Here is a 19,465-nt window from a genome sequence, read left to right on the forward strand (position 1 = left end):
AGAACTGAGCTGTCAGGACAAGCAGCTGGAGGCCAGAAGAGGACCTAGCGGAGGACAGGTGAGCTCAATCTTATGGGATTTCATTTTTACTTCTCGAATTTCTACAAAAGGCAGAGATAAGAAAGCAAGGTCTCTAACTTGAGTAACTCATTAATTCAGCAAGTGTTGTCTTGAGGCCAACTGAATGCCAGCACAGTGTGTGTACCTAGGGACACGGGGACCTCTGATGCGAGCAGTGGGCAGAACTTAGATGTTCAATACCCAGGTTGGAGAAATAATATAGTCTTCTCTATCCTGAGTCAAGTCAGAGCTTGGTACACTCTGTGAGATGGTGAATGGGGTTTCCATGGACTTTCCATCTCTCGATTTCTGCTATGGGTTTTTGCCACATGCACATTGGACAGCTGGAGGAATGGAGGGTTTCTGGGTCTATACTAGCACTGTCCAGTAGAAATATAAGGTGACCCACATATGTAATTATAAATTTATTTTCTAGTAACTACACTAAGTAAAATCAAACAAATCTAATTTAAAGGCAAAATGTAATCATTTCAACATGTACTTGATTTTTAAAAGTTTTCAGTGAAATAGTTTATTCTCTTTTCCTCATTATGTCTTCAAAATTGAGTGTGCATCTTAAGTTCGGAACACATCTCTATGTGGATAAGCCCACCTCTGGTGCTCAGTAGCTGCTTGTGGCTGGTGGCCACCATATTGGGCAGCTCAGGCAAAATATAGACCCTCTCACCACCTAATTTAAAACCCAAAGCTGAATCCTGTCCTTCATTCCAAATAACATTGTAAATATCAGAAGTTCAGGGCCATGAGTCAGTTATATTTGTACTTATGTTGTGTCTTTATTACCTTGTGGTAGTGATTGCAAATCACTATGCATGTAAATGTGCAAGTGTCCCAAGGACTAATATCCATTCAATTCATGGAAATTCCAATATCATGCATATTCTTCCCCAGGCATTGGCCATGGCTGAACACTTTAAAGAAGCAAGCAGATGTCGTGGCTGCATGACCTATCTTGAAAAACCCATGTACCTGCAATGTGGGTATGTCTGCTGCCTCCAGTGCGTCAACTCACTGCAGAAGGAGCCCCATGGGGAGGGTGTATTGTGCCCCACCTGTTCCTCAGTCTCTCAGAAGAAGGACATCAGGCCTGGTAGCCAGCTGGGGGCGCTGGTTTCAAAGATCCAGGAGTTAGAGCCCCAGCTGAGAGCTGTTCTCCAGATGAACCCAAGGATGAGGAAGTTCCAAGGTAAGGCATCTGTACCACCCACCAGAACTCATACAGGGACATGGAAAAGGGAACTTTTCAAAAGCTCTCCATTAAATAAGGGCATTAGTTGAATTCTGGCACCTGAAATTTTTATTCTTTCAAAGCAACAGTTGTTCTCACCTGCAAGTATAGTTTAGAACCATCTGTAGGTTTTTAAGAAAATATCATATTTAGGTCATGCCTTAGACCTGTGCTACCCAAGGGCTACCCAATATTTCCATTAGTGACTGGGAGCTATTGATCAGCTGAAACTTGGCTATTGAAGCAAGTAGAAATCAGTTTTTGGACATGATTAAATAAAATATATTATTAAAATCCATTATACCTGATTCTTATTACTACTTTTTTAATGTGTTTGTAAGAAATTACACACAGTGCTCACATTTTTATGAGCAATGCTGGCCTAGAACAATGATTCTCAAACTTGAATGTATATAAATTCTCTGAGGATCTTGTTTAAATGCAGTTTCTGAGTCATTGCACTGGGCCGGCCTGTGAATCAGGATTTCTGACAAGAGCTCTGGTGATGCTGAGGCTGCTAGTTCATGGGCCACACTTTGAGCAGCAAGGACCTGCACCCACTGAATCCTACCCCTCTGGCAGTGAGGCCTCAGAATCTTCAAGGTTTAGAAGACTCCATGTGATTCTTATCCACAGGGAGTGTGGGCAATGAACGTTTCCCAGTTGCCCAAGCCCCCTGGCAAACGGTAGTAAAGTGAAGGTGGTTGTGCCTGTAGGTTTAAGTCCTCTGCAGGCTCTGCACCTGAGCACTGCAGCCTGTGCTTCCCTCCCTGACCTGGAACTCGGAGAAATCAGGCCTGATTCAGTCTCACAACTCTAAGTCAAGGTGAATTATCACAGCTCAGCTGCATGTCTAGTGTGCTAAAGTCAGGATTCCAGAGCAGACCTCCCAGGCTCATTGGAGAGTGCCAAGCCCTTGCTCACTCTGTCTCTCTTCCCTGCGTCGCCTATAATGGGTCCTGTAATCAGTGGTGGATGCCTTGAGTGTGAACGGGATGTGAGGAGCGTGCTTTGGTAGATGCTCCAGTCTGCAATGTCATTGTGAAAGAAATGAATTGCTTTGTTATCTAAATGAGTTTACTTCTTGCTCCATGCAAACTTGAATTAGGGATGGTGAATCCTGTCCTAGAAACTTGACAATTCTTGACAATTCCTCTCTGATGGTCAGAAAGTCAGAGCATCTCGCAGAAAGTCCTGTTATAATGAAACCAATTAAAGTAATTGGTCTTTGATCCAGAGGGTTGATTTCTTTGGCTCCATTGGCTCCATCCACAGGGTCTTGTTAGGTCAAGCAGCTCTATGCACTCGTCCTCATAATTAGGGTTAGATGGAAATGTCAACACACACAGTCATTCTTCTTCAATTCACCTGCCCCTCTGAGGACTGCCCCCATTAAGTTCTGGGTCTAAGTTGCTGCCAAGATCTCAGCACATCCCTGCTCATGTCCATGGGAATCCCTTCCTCTACCTTGACTGTCCAGAGTTAACCCGTCTTATCTCAGGACTCCTAGCATTTCTTTTTAATATTTTTGTTACAAGTCTAGGAAAGAACAAAAAAGGTGTGGAAGGCAATTGCCTGGTCAACAACAGTAAATGTGGAAGATAATTGCAAAAGAAGGAAAAAGAAAAGAAAAACTTTAATATGTCAATATTATTCTGCAATAAGTAAAATATTTTCCATCATTCCAATATTTATTTGCTGTTTATATTTTGACAGAATCTGTGTTGCTTTGTCTAATTTGACAACAAAACAATAGTTTTGGTCTCTTTTTTCATGTATATTATGTACTAAAGAGAAGAAAACTCTTTAATCAAATGATCAAATAACTTAATGTAAAGAAAATATCTATGATGAATAAGAAGGACTAGTTTCAGTTATAATCATTCATTCCACATGTAAACTTTGAGCTAATCAAGAGAACAGGGAATTTTCTGGAGGAAAACTCTGATTAGGGAAGAAGTATAGAGTTGAAGAAGAGAAAGTGAAGAGATATTTGGGCCTTTGCAGTGGACGTGAAGAGTGGTATATAGTGCATGTACTTACTGATTTGCTTCTGTTTCTGCCCACAGTGGACGTGACCTTCGATGACGGTACAGCCAATAACCACCTCATCATTTCTCAAGACCTGAGGAGTGCCCATCGTAGGTATTTCAAACGGAATCAGAGGACCCATGATGAGAGACTCAACGATGCAGTCAGTGTCCTGGGCTCCCCTCGGTTCACGTCTGGCCGCCATTACTGGGAGGTGGACGTGGAGACAAGCAAAGAATGGGTTGTGGGCATTTGCAGAGAATCTGTTATTCGACATGGGGTCATTTTACTGTCTTCAAAACTTGGCTTCTGGACTATGGGATTGAGCAATGGAGGTCTCTTCTCAGCTAGCACTGTGCCTTTGACCATTCTCTCAGTGAGCCCTCAGTTAGATCGAGTAGGGATTTTCCTGGATATGGATATTGGGATCATTTCCTTTTATCATGTTAGCAATGGATCCCATATTTTTACATTCACTAAAGTTTCTGCTGCAGAGCCTCTGCGTCCATTTTTTGCTAATCTAAATCTGAATGAGGATGATGAGGGCTTCTGTAGAATTTACCCTGTGATGAATCCAGGCATGGCTAGTCCTCCAATGAGTCCTGGGCAAGGAAACTGAACCTCTGACTGCAGAAACATTCGTAGAAAATTCCCATGTGCTCATCGCTTTAGCTAGGAAAGTTTTTGCTTGGTATACCTATGTACAAAAGTGTAGCAGAAAAATATGGAAGAGTTCATGAATCACGAACACAAATGAATTATATCTATTGGGGAAAATTACATTTCCAATATTTAGTATTGTCATGGTCATTTCCTTTGGGATTTGTCTACATTTCTGTTCCAGTTAATATGTCCTGAACTTGCAGATCAGTTTCCAAATGTTTTCCTTTTTATTTTCTGTAAGATCAACCTAGTGTGTAATGGAGGTTACAAAGTAAATAAAAATTTGTATATGAATCAACTGATTAATTGATTTTTCTATATGGTTCAGAAACGGGACCTATATAAACAGTAAAAATGTATGGGTGTATGTATTCAGCTTCAGTCAACAACTGAGAAACACATTCATTTCCAGAGCACATTGAACACTCACCAGGAACGCATATTTGGCCATAAGACAAAACTCATTAATTTTAAAGTTGATATAATATCCACCTGGTTTTCTGATGGTGACAGAATTGAATTAGAAATTATGACACAGGCCAGCCCCAGTGGCCTAGTGGTTAAGCTCAGAATGCTCCGCCTCAGCCCCCTGCCTTCAGTTCCTGGGTGTGGACCTACACCAGTCGTCTGTCAGTGGCCAGGCTATGGCAATGGCTCACATACAAAAAGAGGAAGTTAGGCAGCAGAGGTTAGCTCAGGGTGAATCTTCCTCAGCAGGAAAAAAAAGAAGAAATTGTAATAGAAAGAAACCTGGGAAGTACCCAGATGTGAGACAATTAAATAGCATACTTCAACATAAAATAAAGATCAAAAATGAAATTGTAAGGGGAACTAGAAAATATCATGAGCTGAATGAAAATAAAAGCACAACTTATCAAAATACGTAGATGCAGCTAAAGTTTGACAGAAATGTACAGCATGAAAATCATTAGGAAGCATGAAAGTACCACCATCAGTCATGGAAGCTCCCATGTTAAGTTAGCAAACTAAGAGCGATGCAACCCGAGTAACAGAAGGAAAGACATAGTAAACACCGTAGTGGCAATCCATAAAATAGAAAATAGATGAATATTAGAGCAGGTCAAGAGACCTAAAGCTATTTTCTACAAGATCAAAGAAATTGATAAATCTTTATTTACAGTGAGAGAGAGAGGAAGGGAGATAGAGCGAACACATCACCCGTGGTACGAGGAATGAGCAAGAAACATCACCACAGATTCTATAGATGTTAAAAGGCGAATAAGAGAAAATAAGAGCGTACAGCCCAGAGCTGTCGCAAAATATTATAAAAAGTACAGGACAGCCTTCCACAATGAAGTACTCCAGCCCAGAATGTCCATATTGCTGAGGTTTAGAAACTCAACCTCATGAATGATATGTCATTTTTCTCTTGCAACTTTCAAGATTTTCTCTTTATCTTTGACCTTTATTAGTCTGATTATGATAATGTTCAGGTATGGTTTTCTTTACTATTGTACTTAGGGTTCCTTGAACTTCTTGGATTAGTAGATTGATGTTTTTACAAAAATCGAGAAGTTTTCAGCCCATAGTTATTCAATTTCTGTCCTTTTTTCTCTCTCTCCACTTTCTGAGACTCCAATCACATGTACATTGTAATTCTTGATATTGTCCCACAGACCGCTTTTCATTTGTATTCTGTCTTTAAATTTTTAAACAGTTGTAGTAAAATACATATAATAGGAAATTGACTGCCTTAACCATTTTAAGTGTACAATTCAATGGTATTAAACACCTTTATATTGTTGTGCAACCATCACTATGATCCATCTCCAGATCTCTTTGTCTTGCGAAACTGAAACTCTGTCCCCATTAAACAATAACTGTCCACACCCCGATTCCCAGCCCCTGGCAGCCACCTTTCTTCTTTCTGTCTATATAAGTTGGACTATTCTAAGTAACTGATATAAGTGGGATCATGGAGTATTTTTCTTTTTGAGACTAGCTCATTTCACTTAGCATAATATCTTCAAGTTTCATCCATGTTGTAGCATGAGTCAAAATTTCCTTTCTTGTTAAAGCTGAATAATATTCTATTGTATGGACATACCACATTCTACAAACAACTCTTCAAGACCCTACTTCCAATTCTTTCAGGTATATACTGAGAAGGGGAATTTCTGGGTTCTATGGTAATTCTAACATTAATTTTTCAGAAAGTGCAATACTGTTTCCACAGCAGTTGCTCCCTCCTCCATTCCCACAAACAGTGCACAAGGGTTCAAATTCCTCCACATCCTCACAAACACCTGTTGTTTTCTGTGTTTTTCTTTTTAAATAATACACATCCTGATAAGTGTGAGGAGGTATCTCCCTATAGTTTTGATCTGCATTTACCTAATGATTAGTGATGGTGAGCACCTTTCCATATGGTTATTGACCATTTGTATATCTTCCTCGGAAAAATGTCTATTCAAGTCGTTTAACCATTTTTTGAATCAAAATTTTCATTAATTTTATTGTTGAGTGTTAGTAGTTCTCTGTTTATTCTAGAAATTAATCCACCTTTCCACCTGGAACCTTCTCCAGCCTGGCTTCCATGACATCCTGATGTCCATTCCATGGACCTGAGCCCTCTCGGATGTGGGAAGCTGAGCCCGCCTACCCCAAACCTGGATGGAGGTAGAGCTTCATCCAGTCCCTCATAGGCCAGTGAGGATGCTGAGACTTGAGAGCAGCAGAATGCCTGAAAGATAAGACCCTGGGCTCAACAGCACAATGCCCGGGTTCCAACCCCCAACTCCTCTCCTTCTTTGTCTTGATACCCCAACCTCGGGGCCTCTTTGCTGCTCAGAAAAACACTGCTAAGAGAAGCACATCATGATCTGAGACAGTGTCTGGCAAACAGAAAGGTCAACAAACAATTGTTGTAAGACCTCCTACCTCTCTGTTCCCTGCCTGACTCCCTGCCTGATTCAGGGAGCTGCTCAGAAGACACCTCTCAGAAGCCTCCTCTGACAGCCCAGACCTGGACGGGTTATATTTCTAGATGGGAATTGTTACGCAACAAGTTATCTAGAGTGAGGGAGTGCTGTCAGGAAGAACCTATAAGGGATGGAGGAAGGCAGATAAGACAACAGAAGCAACTTAATCAAGAGATAATTTCAGTTGAAGCCTGGTCTCAGCCTGATCCCACAGGGGCACTGAAGTAGGAAGGGCAACATAGTCACCTCACCTGAATGCAAGAGGAATGGACCTTAGCTACCCCTGATATTAGGTTCTTGCCCCCATTTCAGTCCAACATTTGCTGCAGGCCATGGAGTAGAGTGAGAGTGACCTCCTAGCATTTCCCCATGAGCCAGGTGCTGTCAGCCCAGGACAATTCTTAAAAGACTGGTGAGTCTATCCTTGCAGGTGGGGCTGAATGTGCCAGCCCAGTAGAGGGGATCTGAGTAGAGATCCAAACCATATCCATCACGGGGCCATTTTTATCATTTCTGTGTTGTTACACTTTCAAATAATCACTCTTTTCCTCCTAATGCTTGGAGTTAATGATAATTAGGTTTATGTGCGCAGTTGGTAAGGAAATTTGAAGTGATCAGTTGGAAGACTCCTTAAGGCGACACAGAAGTGATTCTGCAGCCATCATACCATGAGCCTCTCCCCTAGTGTTCATTCCCCTTTGAACACATTGATTAATTGCTGCAGGAGTTCCCCTATAAATGCAGGACAGTGTATCTCTTAACGGTAACAGTCAACTGTTCCTACTTTGAGTAGAATAGTCATTTACAAAATTCTCCAGGGGAAGGGATTCTAAGGGAGTATAGATGAAACTAGATCTGCTCAAGGTAAACGATGGTTGAAAGTATACAAGGCGTTCCCAAGGTGTGTGTGTTGGGTTGTGTTACTTCTGCCTATAGTTTTGTGTGCTTGAAAAAGTCCATTAAAACTTATATTTTTATGGAGCAATCCTTTCACAGTGCTTTTTGATATTAATATTCAAAATAAAATCAAATACATTTTGAGAATGAAACACAATGTTACAGAATCATCCCTAAAATTACACTCAAAGTCCCACAATGTACAAGGAGTTGCAGGGAGCAGAGTCTACTGTAAATATTGCAGGCTTTTGGAGCATACGTTCTCTACCATACACACTTAATGATGCCGCTGTGGTTCAGAGGCATCCAAAGGAGCATTATTATGTTCCAATAAAACTTTATTTATCAAGACAAGCACAAACCTGGGGCTTTAGTTTGCTGACCCTTGAGTTGGGGCGTCATGTGATGTGTGGGTGGATTTCTGTTCCACACAGTAAAGGGCAAGTTACACAAACTGGCAGGAAGGGGGCGCTGGATCCCACATGGCAGCCAGGATAGTGCTGAGGACCAACCAGGAGATGATAGGCATGCGCAGAGAGAGCAGACAGTGTGAAGGAGAGAAAGCATTTCTGTTCTAAGGGAAACGTGAGGCAGAAGAGGGGCTGGCTGAGAGAGTGTGTGTCTGAGGTGGAGTGTCTGTGTGAGAAAAATGGAGAGACCGGGTGAGACTGAAAACCTGTGAGCGTGTGCAGATAGGGATAGTCAACTACAAGTGTGCACATTCACCAGAGAAAGCACGCGTGTGTGCAGCTGCATGTGAGAGAACATTCTAGAACATGTCTGTGAGAGGGAAGGTGCGTGTGAGAGCGTGTGTGAGAGCATGGACAGTGGGGAACGATTTGGGGGCTTATTTACCAATTTCTAAAGAGAACTTCCAACCATGGAGAAAACACCATTTTGAAGACACGATTGAGATCCAGTGAGTATGATATTATGAAATACTTCTGAGCAGTAATTTCCTGTCTAAATATAAGGAACTTTTGCATTTGTCAGCAAAAAGTATTTGAAACCATTTGCGTTCATTTCTTGAGGATTGAAACTGATGCCAAATATTTGGTTCTAACTATTTCTGCCCTCATTCCAAATAAATAGTTATCAACAATCGTAATGCTCCAGATCTAATTCAGAATGATTATAAAACAATATTTCATCAATATTAGTAAAAATAAAAGCATTTTTAGGATAAATTGTTCTCCATTTTAAGTGGTAAACTGTTGAGGTTCTCAGTGAAAATCACATATGCCAGAATCACATCAAAATCTGAGAGATTATAGAGGAGAGGTGGGATATGAATAAGGAGGGAGGAGGGACCGTCTCCAATAAAAGCCGCTTGTGGGGGATTCTCATCCAGAAGTGAGCTGCCAGTGGAAGCAGGTGGAGGCCACAGGAGAACCCAGTGGACTTGCAGGGAGTCCAATCTGATGGAATTTCTTGTTCACTTCTCAGAGTTCTACAAGTATCAGATATGACGAGAAGGTCCTAGGAATGGAGTGATGTATTAATTCAGCAAGTGCCGTCTGAGGCCAGCTCAATGCCAGCACAGTGTATGCACTCCGGGACCCTGGACTGGATGCTCTGCCCCAGGAGCAATAGGCAGACTGCAATTTTTATACACAGGCTGGAGAAGTGACAGTGTCTTCCATTTCATTAGTCGTCATAGCTTGACAGACTCCTTAAGATGGTGAATTGTGTTTTCCCTACTGACTTATTCAACCTCTTGGTTCTGCTGGGGCTTTTACTTCAGCCAGGTGGGTCCAGCTGTGGAGGTTGAAGGGTTTTGAGTCCAGACCAGCAATGTTTAATAGGAATAGATCATGACCCACAGATGTAATTATAATTTCATAAATTATCTAGTAGCCACATTAAAGAAGATGGAAAGAAACAATTTAAATTATTTTAATACCCCAAATGTTGCCATTTTAAGCTGTAATCAATTCTGAAAAGTTCTGACAAGATAATTTACATTCTCTCTACCTTATTCCATGTTTGAAATCCAGTGTGTATTTTAGAAACACAGCACCTCTCCGTTCAGAGGAGCCCATGTCAGGGGCTCAGCAGCCGCATGTGACTGGGGCTCCCACACTGGACAGCCCAGACCTAGACCCTTTCCCCACCTCCGCTGAAAGCTTCAGGATGAATCACGTCTTTCATTCTAACCAGCATTCCAAATATCAGGACCAGGGCCATGAGTATTTCTGCATGTGTCTTCATTACCTACTCTTGGGGATGGTACATAGTAGGTCCTCAGTATCTCTACATGTTTAAAGATGACGCATCCCCGTGACGAATAATTGCTCTACATATTAAAACTATCATTATGCACATTTTTCCCAGACAGAGACCATGGTTAGACACTTTAAAGAAGCAGTAGGTGTCCTGTCTGTTGGCTCATCTTCAACACCTCGTGTACCTGAAATGTGGATGTATCTGAGGCCTCTAGTGCATGAATTCATTGCAGACGGAGCCCTGGGGGAGGGAATATTGTGGCCCTACTGCTCCGTGGTCTCTCAGAAGGACATCAGCCCATTTGCCAGCTGAGGGTGCTTGTTTCCAAGATCCAATTATCAATTGAAATTAACAGTTATGAACTGATAATTCCAATGATCAATTTTAAACTATTAAATGTGGTTTCTCGATATTTCCTAATCAGTGTTTTTTCCTAATCCCTCTCTGTGTGTCCAGGAATGCTTCTTTTTTCCAGTGCTTATAGTCTGGAACACAGGGACAGGCTGGTAGTCCAATGAGAAACTGAAGGAACAGAGGATCCATGTGTGACTTAGAACAAATTTGAATCTCCTTACAGAGTCATGTGGACATTAGGGCGACCCAAGACTGAGGGGGAAACACTGCTTTCAAAGGGGGTATTATCCTGGTTGAACAGACCTGAGGCCATAAACAGCAAACATTGTAGAACTTAAACTCATGGGAAAGAGCAGCTTCCAGATCATATGCTGATGACCACTGTGAAGAAACTTTGGACCAGTTCTGGAAAAGTGAAAAAGGATGAAGGAAAATGGCCAACAGGAAACACAGTGAAGGGAGCCCCTGATGTACTTTGGAGTGTCCCTTCCACCCCCAATTACAACTTTCATTCTAAACTTATTCTCCCACGGGGAACATAGAAAACTTTCTCTGCCTTCTGCTCAGCTGTTCATGTAGATCTTCTCAATAATTGTCAAAAGTTTCCACTAATCACCAGAAGTGGCTGAGGGTGATTTGCACAGGGGATAAGATTTTCCCTTAATTAGAGACACCCCAGATTCTCCATGCAGACGGTGTCACCCATACTGCAGATGACATGATAATGGCTCCTCTGTGGGGAGATCAGGTCCAGGAACCCCATCTCTATAACTATGGCCCATCCTGATTGACATTTCTCTGCACTGAGCTCTGGGGCAAAGACCAGCCAGGTGAGTGCTTCCTTTTGTTCAGTCTCAGGGCAGAGAACAGGAGGGAGGGGTCTTCAGCAGGAGAGGAACTCAGGGCTGTGGTTGTGCACTAACATTGGGCAGGACAGGTGCTGAGCCTGCCTTGTCCAGAGCTGCCCACTAATGCCCTGGCTGGGCAGGTGGAAGGTGGGAATGTGTTGGGGTGCGTTTCAGAGTGGGACCAGAGTCATGAGGTTCACTGCAAATCCCTGTGCCCCGGAGTCCCTGACAATGAGAGAAAGAGGGACAGTTCCCCTTGGAATCTGTGTCGAGCCTTGTAGGCCAGACCCGCTGAGCTCCTCAACCATGTACACAAGAGTCTACCCATTTTCTCAGACCTAACAGACTGGGGTTCAGTGTGAATACAGTAGTATAAATTGACGTACAGAGTTTAGGTTATGACTTAAAAATCTTGAAATTTGAAATAAGATCCAGTGATAGATACACACATGTACAAATAGAAAAATACAGAAAGAAACAATCTGCCCTCTAATGACACACATTTTTCCTTTTTCAAATCCCACTTCCATAGGATGCAGTTTTCTCAGTTATTTCTGTGTTGCTCTTCTGTGTGTACTTTGTGTTGTGTGTGTAAGTGTGGCTCAGATTTTTCTCTTTCTAATTGAATGGGAAAATGCACCTCTGTCCTTCCTTAACCTAAGGGAGCAGAGGGGAGAAAACAGAATTTGCATTGAGATGAAATCCAGTTAATTTTCAAGCCTACAAAAATGGTGTGAATATTGGAAAATAAGCAACGTACATTTATTTTTTTAAATCAGAATTAGGAATTAGAACAATGGCAAGTCCTCAGTGCATTTCTCTGTGGCAATTCAACAGTGCATTTCATATTTGGAAATATGGTGAAATATACCTTGGTCATGCTATGGTCTGAATGTCTGTGTCTCCACAAAATTCATATGTTGAAATGGTAACCCCCAAAGAGGATAGTATTAGGAAGTGGGCCTTTGGGAAGTGCTGAGATCATGAGGATGGAGCCCTTATAAATTGAATTAGTGTATATATAAAGGCTTCAGAGAGTTCAGTCACCCCTTTCTACTATGTGGGGACACAGTGAAAAGGCATCAGCTGTGAATCAAGAAGGGGGCCCTCCCCAGAAGGCTACAATGCTGCAGTCTTGATCTTGGACTTCCAGCTCAAGAACAGTGAGCAATAAATTTCTCTTGTTTATAAACCATCCAGTCAGTGTATTTTGTTATAGCAGCCAGGACAGGCTAAGACTGGCCAATCAATATCGCAAAGACTCCACAAGTGATAGTGATGGCTAAGACCAAGATGCCATCAGAGGCAATTTCTGAGAAAACGTTTAGCAGTTCTACTCTGGAAACAAATTCCTTCCACCTTCCCCAACTCTCACTGTATCCCTCCATCCAGGGCCTATTCCCAATTCCTCTGTCCATTGCCCTGGGCACATGATGAGCTCTGTTTGGTAGGCTTTCTCCTTCTCTCTTAGGAGGTCTACAAACCAGCTCTGATTTCTGTGCTCACCTGTAATGAGTTACACAAACCTCTGCTAGTAAAGCATCAGAATCAATTCTGCTGCTTCCCCTGTGTTGTACGCATTCTCAGTCACAGCAGATACAAAACCCCAGAAGCTCTGAGGAAGCCTGTGGAGCAAAAAGTGCTCAGACATGAGAGATACAAATGCCTCTCTGTTTTGTTTAGTGAAACAAAGCTGTGCCATCAGAAAAGTGGTTGGAAAATAGAGCTTCAGGGTCTCTTTGGTTTTCCAGCAGTGGTTTGCACCAGCTTGTCCAAATGCATGGAGAGTGACCTGCCCTGGCTGGTCCTTCCATGCCTGTGGGTGAAGAGAGGTTCCTGAGCGGAGGCAGACACTCGGGTGTGCATTTCTGTGACAGCACAAGGCAGTTTCTGTCGTTTGGTTTCTGACCATGGCTGTGGTGGTTCCCCCTGGGTGACTGTACGGGGCTGGGGGTCATCATCTGTGTAGGGGCAAGAGTGTCCTTCTGCATTCTGCCGGGTGATTGTTGGTATAAGGGAGGTACCTCACCTTTGGGTTTGCTGCCTGTTGTGCCCCAGAGAATGTACAACCAGCAGGTCTGACCACATCATTGTGGTGGTGAGGTGTGTGGAGAGGGGGAGTGTTCTACGGTCCTCAGAATAGGGCTGAGTCTTATGCTGAGACTGTGCCTCTGGACTTCGAACTTTGCAAGTGTTTCTCAGGTTTTTCTCCCCTCCTTGGGTGGGACAGGATGACTAGAGTGGGCTGGAGTCGGGTATTTCCCTTCCCCAGGTCAGTTGGGCTCTGACAGTACCCCAACAGGGTAGGCTCCAGTTAACTCCTTTCTCCTGAGGACAGAGCTTGTTCAGAAGAACACAGGGCTCCGGTGTGTTTCAGAATGGTTTTTTGTCCCCTCCCTCCGCAGCAAGCACAAGCAGAATTTTCTCTGATATTTTCTGAGAGAATGTGGTCAAGCTCCTGGTGGTAAAACTCACAAGTGTGTAGGGGGACCCTTGTAACTTGTTCTGCCTGAAGTTTCTAACTCTCAGACTTGTCCACACTGACCCCCAGCAATCTGTCCATTATAAAGCAGGTTTTCCCACCTCAGACCTTGTTCTCATGTGGTTCCTGCTCATGAGTCTCTGGTCCAGTAAGCTTGGATTCCTTCTATTCCCCTGTCCCTCTCTCCAGACTCAGAGGCACCAATATTTCCTGTGTCCTCACCATGCTTAAAGATCCAAGGATGGTCACTCTATTCAGTTTTTTCTTGTGTTGGGATGGAATGGTGACTTCCATGCTCCTTACCGAAAAATCAGGAAACCAGAAGTCCACAACTGATTTTTATTTCTGTAACTTATGAATTATGAGTCCTCAGCTGTGGACAACTGATTCTCTTGCAAGTCTATTAAAATTAGTTAGACAATCTTATAATCTCAACAGTATTCTTGCATTTTCCATTTCATTCTCTTAAGTTAGTACTTTATTATATCAGCAGGGTCACCATGGATTCTAAGGGAGAGACAGTACTTTCTTGTCTTTGTTTCCTGTCACTTACTCATATACTCAGCAAATGTTATTTATCACCTATTGTGTGTCAACTATATTGTTGAACAAGACAGACGTGGTTCCTAAGTTCATGGACCTTGCATTCTGATGGAGAATCAGAATATAATAGTAAATAGAAATAAATTCAAAATGATGAAAATTATACCTGATGTCAGGTGTACATTCTCCAGGTTGAGCCCCTCCTGTGGAGTATGACAGTGTGTCCCTTCTCAGTAGAAGAAAGAGCTAAAATCCTTTTCCAGTGTTCACTATGTAAGAAGACTGCTGATGTCATCACCAGCATGTCCACCTTTTGCTCCAGGCCACTCTGAAACCATCTCCATGTCTTTTCAAAAAGATGTCCTAAGAACCATAGTGTCAGTGGCTGTGAAAACCGTCTTTCTTTTACAGATTGGGGTTGGGACTCTGGCTAATGTCATTCTCTTCTTCCATAATGTCTCTCCAATCTTGCTTGGCCACAAGCACAGCCCCACACACACAATTCTCACCCACATGGCCATGGCCAATCTCTTGTTTCTTCTCTCCACTGGAACTCCCCACATGGAGGCAGCTTTTCTTTTGAGGAAGCCCTTGTCCAGTCTTGGGTGTAGATTTGTATATTATATACAGAGAGTGGCTCGCGACACCATGCTGTGCTACACCTGTGTCCTCAGCACCTTTCAGTTCTTCGCTCTCATCCCTGGGAGACTGGAGTGGATGATGCTCAGCGGAAGAGCCCCCAAGATCATTGGTCCTTCCTGTTGCATCTGCTGGATGTTTAGTTTCTTAATGAATATCTATATTCCCACAATAATCACTGGTGCACAGGACATAGGAAATGATACTGACTTCCAAGGGAAGTGGTTCTGTTCATCCTCAAGTTCTGGTGCAGAAATGGTCATCCTGTGGTCCGTCTCTGATGCCATGTTTATTGGCATCATGGGCTGGGCCAGTGGCTCCATGGTGCTTCTCCTGTACAGACACCACCAGAGAGTGCAGTATATTCACACACTCAACATCTACTACAAATGCCCCCCGGAGACCAGAGCCGCCCATACCATCCTGATTCTGGTGGTCACTTTTGTTATCTTCTACATACTGAATTCCATTCTTGCTTTTTACATCACTGTCTTTTTGGATACTCGTCTATGGTTAATGCAGATTTCTCATATTTTGGCTTTTTGTTTCCCCACTGTTAGCCCCTTACTGCTGATCCTTAGAAATCCTAGAGCTGCTAATTTCTGCTCTTGAATTCTTGAAATCACTGTTGAAAGGTAAAAGTATAGAAGTCAGCTTCTAAACTATCCATGATTATTATATTTTGTAACCAATTACCAGTTCCCCATTTTCATAAACTTTTTCTTGTTATAACATATACCTAACATCACATTTATGATTTTAACCATTTGTAAGTGTATAATTCAGTGGTATTAAACACATTCACAGTGTTGTGACACCATCACCACTATCTGTACTCAAGACTTTTCCATTATCTCCAACCAAAACTCAGTGCCCATTAGAAGAATAACTCCCCATCCTCTCTCCTCCCAGTCCAAGACATCCCCTATTCTACTTTCTGTCTCTATGAATTCGCCTGTTCTCGGTACTTCATATAGGTGGAATCATATAGTATTTATCCTTCTGTGTCTTCCTCATCTCACTAAAGGCAGTATTTTCAAGGTCATCCCATGTTGTAGCATATATCAAAATTTCATTCATTTTTATAGCTGACATCTATTCCATTCTATGTATATACAACATTTTGTTTATTCGTGCATCTGTTGATGAATACTTGGGTTTTTTCCACCTTTGGGATATTGTGCATAATGCTTCTGTGAACATGGGTGTACAAATATCTGTCAAGTTGCTGCTTTCAATTCTTTGGGAAATTTACCTAGGAGTCAATTGCTGTGCCATATGTTATTTTATGTTCAAACTTTTGAGAAATCACCAAATTATTTTCCACAGCTGCCGCATCATTTTACATTCTAATTGGCAATGCACAGTTCTAGTTTCTTCATATCCTTACCAACACTTGTTTCCAATTTTTGGATTACTGTATATCCATCTTAGCAGCTGTGAACTGAGATCCCATTGTGGTGTGATTTGCACTTCCCCAGTGACCTATGATGTTGAGCAGCTTTCATAGACTTATTGGCAGTTTGTATGTCTTTGAAAAAATGCCTGTTAATTTTTTTTGTCCATTTTTGTATTGGGTTGTCTTTTGTTGTTAGTTTGAGGAGTACTTGATATATTCTAGGTATTGATCCCTTATCAGTATAAGATTCACGATGATTTCCTCCCATTCTGGAGTTTGTTAGAACATTGCTGTCAGCCCAGGGAAGTTCTTTAGAGACTGGAGAGTCTGTCCCTGCAGGTGGGGCTGAGGGCACCACCCAGGTAGAGGGGACCTGAGTGGAGATCCAACCACATGAACCACGGGGCCATTTTTAACATTTCTGTTTTGTTCACATTCTCAAATGATCACTATTTCCTTTACAATACTTGGAGTTAGTGATGCTTAATTAGGTTTAGTGTGCAATTAGAGGGAGGGATTTGAAGTGGTCAGTTGGAACATTCTTCAAGGAAACACAGAAGCGATTCTGCAGCCGTCATACCATGAGCTCTGCCCCTAGTGTTCATTCCCCTTTGAACACATTGGGTTAATTGCCACAGGGTTTTCCCCTGGAAATGCACCACAGTTTATCTTGTAACAGTTAACACCCCACTGTTCCTAGCCAGAGAATAATTATCACTTTAAAATTCTCCAGGGAAGGGACTGTGAAGGAGTTTAGACCAAACTAGATCTGCTCAAGGTAAATGATGGTTGAAGTAGACAAGGGGTCCCCAAGATATGCAGGTGGGGTGATGATACTATTGTCTACAATTTTGTTTGCTCAAAAATGTCCGTTAAAATTGTATTTTAAGGAACAAATGTTAAATAGTGCTTTGAAATTGTAAATGTGCAAACTGAATTAAAATAATGTCAATGCAACATAAAGGTTAAGAATTAGCCCTAAAAGTAGAAGAAAAATATGAAGACATAGTCAATGGGAAACAAAAACAGCAAGAAGAACAATTTCTCAGTGACAAGCCTGTTGGAAACCCATGGGGAGTATGTGGCTGTCCCTGAGGTTGGGGGCGCAATGGCTTGCAGATGGGGTGGGTGGTGGGCACTAGAAGCCCCACAGAGTCCAAGGAGTTTCAGGGAGCAAACTTCTGCTTAAAGAGTCAGATTGTAAATATCTTAGATTCACAGACCATATGGTCTCTGTCACAGCTACATAATGTTGACGTTGTAGGTGGATGCTGCTGTAGACACTAGGAAAATGAGAGTGGCTGAGTCCAATAAGACTGCATTTAACAAAACAAGCAGAAACCTGGGGCCTTAATTTGCCAACCCTAGAGTTGGGGCATCATATGATATCTGGATGGTTTTCCTTCCTTACAGTAAACGGCATGTTGCACAAACTGGCAGGAAGGGAGTGCCTGGTCCCATGTGGCAGGAAGGAGGGCACTGGAGGACCAATCAGGAGATGATAGGCATCTGCAAAGAGAGAGAAGATAGTCTGAAGGAGAGAAAGCATTTCTGTTTTGAGGGAAATGTGAGGCTTAGGAGGGACTCAATGAGAGATGGCACGTGTGTCTAAAGTCAAATTTCTGTGTGAGAAAAATGGAGAGAGAGACAGTGAGACTGAAAACCTGTGAGTGTGTGCACCTAGGGGCAGTCAGTACAAGTGCGCACACTCACATGAGAAGGCATGTGTGTGCAGCTGCACGTGAGAGAACACTCTAGAGCACAATGTGAGAGGGAAGGTGCATGTGAGAGCATAAGAGTATGGATGGGGTGACCAAGCTTATGTGTGTCAGTGTGTCCTGGGAGTGTTAGGCACTGAGGAAGTGTGTCCAGTGCTGGTGGCTGAGATTTCCTAAGTAACAGCCAAGGCCACATATCCAGGGTGATCTGGGCTGGGTCTTGATCTCTGGTGCCACCTGCTGATCACAGACCCATGGGCTCCCTTGCTGCCCTGCTTCCCAGATCCTAACTCTAGGCAGAACCGATGGGCCCTCTCACCCAGTCCCTCCAGCATAAAAGCCCTTGGTGGAAGTTTGTCCAATTCAGCCCCCAGGACACAGATGCCCCAGTCAGAATGACACCCAAAGGGGCCTCCCCAGCACCCACAAAGGGCCCAAACAGCTCAGCCCTGAGCATGACATCTGACACCCGGGGCCCTGGAGACACATTTGTCATTGAAAGAAAAGACTGAAGCATATACAGCAAGAGTGAACCAATGAGGCAGGAATGAATGACTGCATTCATTCAACATTCAGCGATGGATGGGTCACTGCAAACCCAGGTGCTCAGGAGTAAAGGGTCGGGGGGACCCTTAAAGGCAGTTCCAATTGAGAAGTGGTGACCAGAATATCCTGGAAAGAAGAATATGTGAGGAGATAAAGATTTCTGGAGCTACTGTGTATTTCATACTGTAAGGAATGACAAGATGCCTAAGAGAGAGTGCTGAGATTAAGTCCCCAATTTATGTGGCATGCTGGCCTGGGGCTTTGTTCTTTGTTATTGCCTTCTCCTGTTGACAAATAAGGAAAATGAGGAGACAATTAAAATCTCTAACATTTAACCTGCCACTAGAGTAAACCAAAGGAGGACATTTTATGTTATCACCCTCCTCAGCTTCTGTTTAAAGAAGTGGAAGGAAGGCTCTGAGGCAAGAAATAATAAAACACATGCTTAATTCAGTGAACTGAGGGTCTGACTTATAGTCTGGGAGGGGGAGGGTGCCCCATCTTCAGTGCCCAGGAGCCCATTTCCCTGAAACTCCACCCAGAATGATCCTGGGGCTGGGCCCTGTGCCCAGGACACCCTAGCATCAGCAGCAGGGTTGCCTTCAGCCTCAGGGATGCCACCCTGGACACTAGCACCACTTCCTCCCTGGCAGTCTCCTCACCCCCACAAGCCAGTCTAGGTGCCAGGCAGGGGGCCACCAAGTGGCCACTGCCCCTCCCCTAAGCCACTGAGACACTCTCCTGGTACCTTGAATCCTGAACTGACCCCATGTGACTCCAGCATGCCTGGAACCCTGACCTCTTCTGGGTGAGGTGATTGCCCACTCTTTGTCTGTCCAGCCCCCCAGAGCTCCATCACCCCTGGTCT

The 19,465-nt window shown here is 43.1% G+C and overlaps 2 protein-coding genes across 2 annotated transcripts; both read left to right on the plus strand.

Moving 5' to 3' along the window:
- The first annotated feature begins 978 nt into the window (after nt 1-978).
- Nucleotides 979-3,959, plus strand: LOC131397724 (ret finger protein-like 4A). Its single transcript, XM_058530784.1, has 2 exons — nt 979-1,267; nt 3,379-3,959. Exons 1-2 carry the CDS (start codon nt 982-984, stop codon nt 3,957-3,959), a joined length of 867 nt encoding a protein of 288 aa, XP_058386767.1. The 5' UTR covers nt 979-981.
- Nucleotides 3,960-14,637: 10,678 nt separating this feature from the next.
- On the plus strand, nt 14,638-15,546 carry LOC131397460 (vomeronasal type-1 receptor 1-like). Its single transcript, XM_058530347.1, has one exon. It carries the CDS (start codon nt 14,638-14,640, stop codon nt 15,544-15,546), a length of 909 nt encoding a protein of 302 aa, XP_058386330.1.
- The last annotated feature ends 3,919 nt before the right edge of the window (nt 15,547-19,465 follow it).

Source organism: Diceros bicornis, chromosome 34 (assembly GCF_020826845.1).
Source record: "Diceros bicornis minor isolate mBicDic1 chromosome 34, mDicBic1.mat.cur, whole genome shotgun sequence".
In the NCBI taxonomy this organism is placed as follows: domain Eukaryota; kingdom Metazoa; phylum Chordata; class Mammalia; order Perissodactyla; family Rhinocerotidae; genus Diceros; species Diceros bicornis.

Excerpts from the sequence above, each read along its gene's own strand:
- LOC131397724 (XM_058530784.1), top strand. The coding sequence starts at position 982 with ATGGCTGAACACTTTAAAGAAGCAAGCAGATGTCGTGGCTGCATGACC. Across the intron at positions 1,268-3,378 it reads AAGGATGAGGAAGTTCCAAG|TGGACGTGACCTTCGATGAC; the intron begins GTAAGGCATCTG and ends TTCTGCCCACAG.
- LOC131397460 (XM_058530347.1), top strand. The coding sequence starts at position 14,638 with ATGTCTTTTCAAAAAGATGTCCTAAGAACCATAGTGTCAGTGGCTGTG.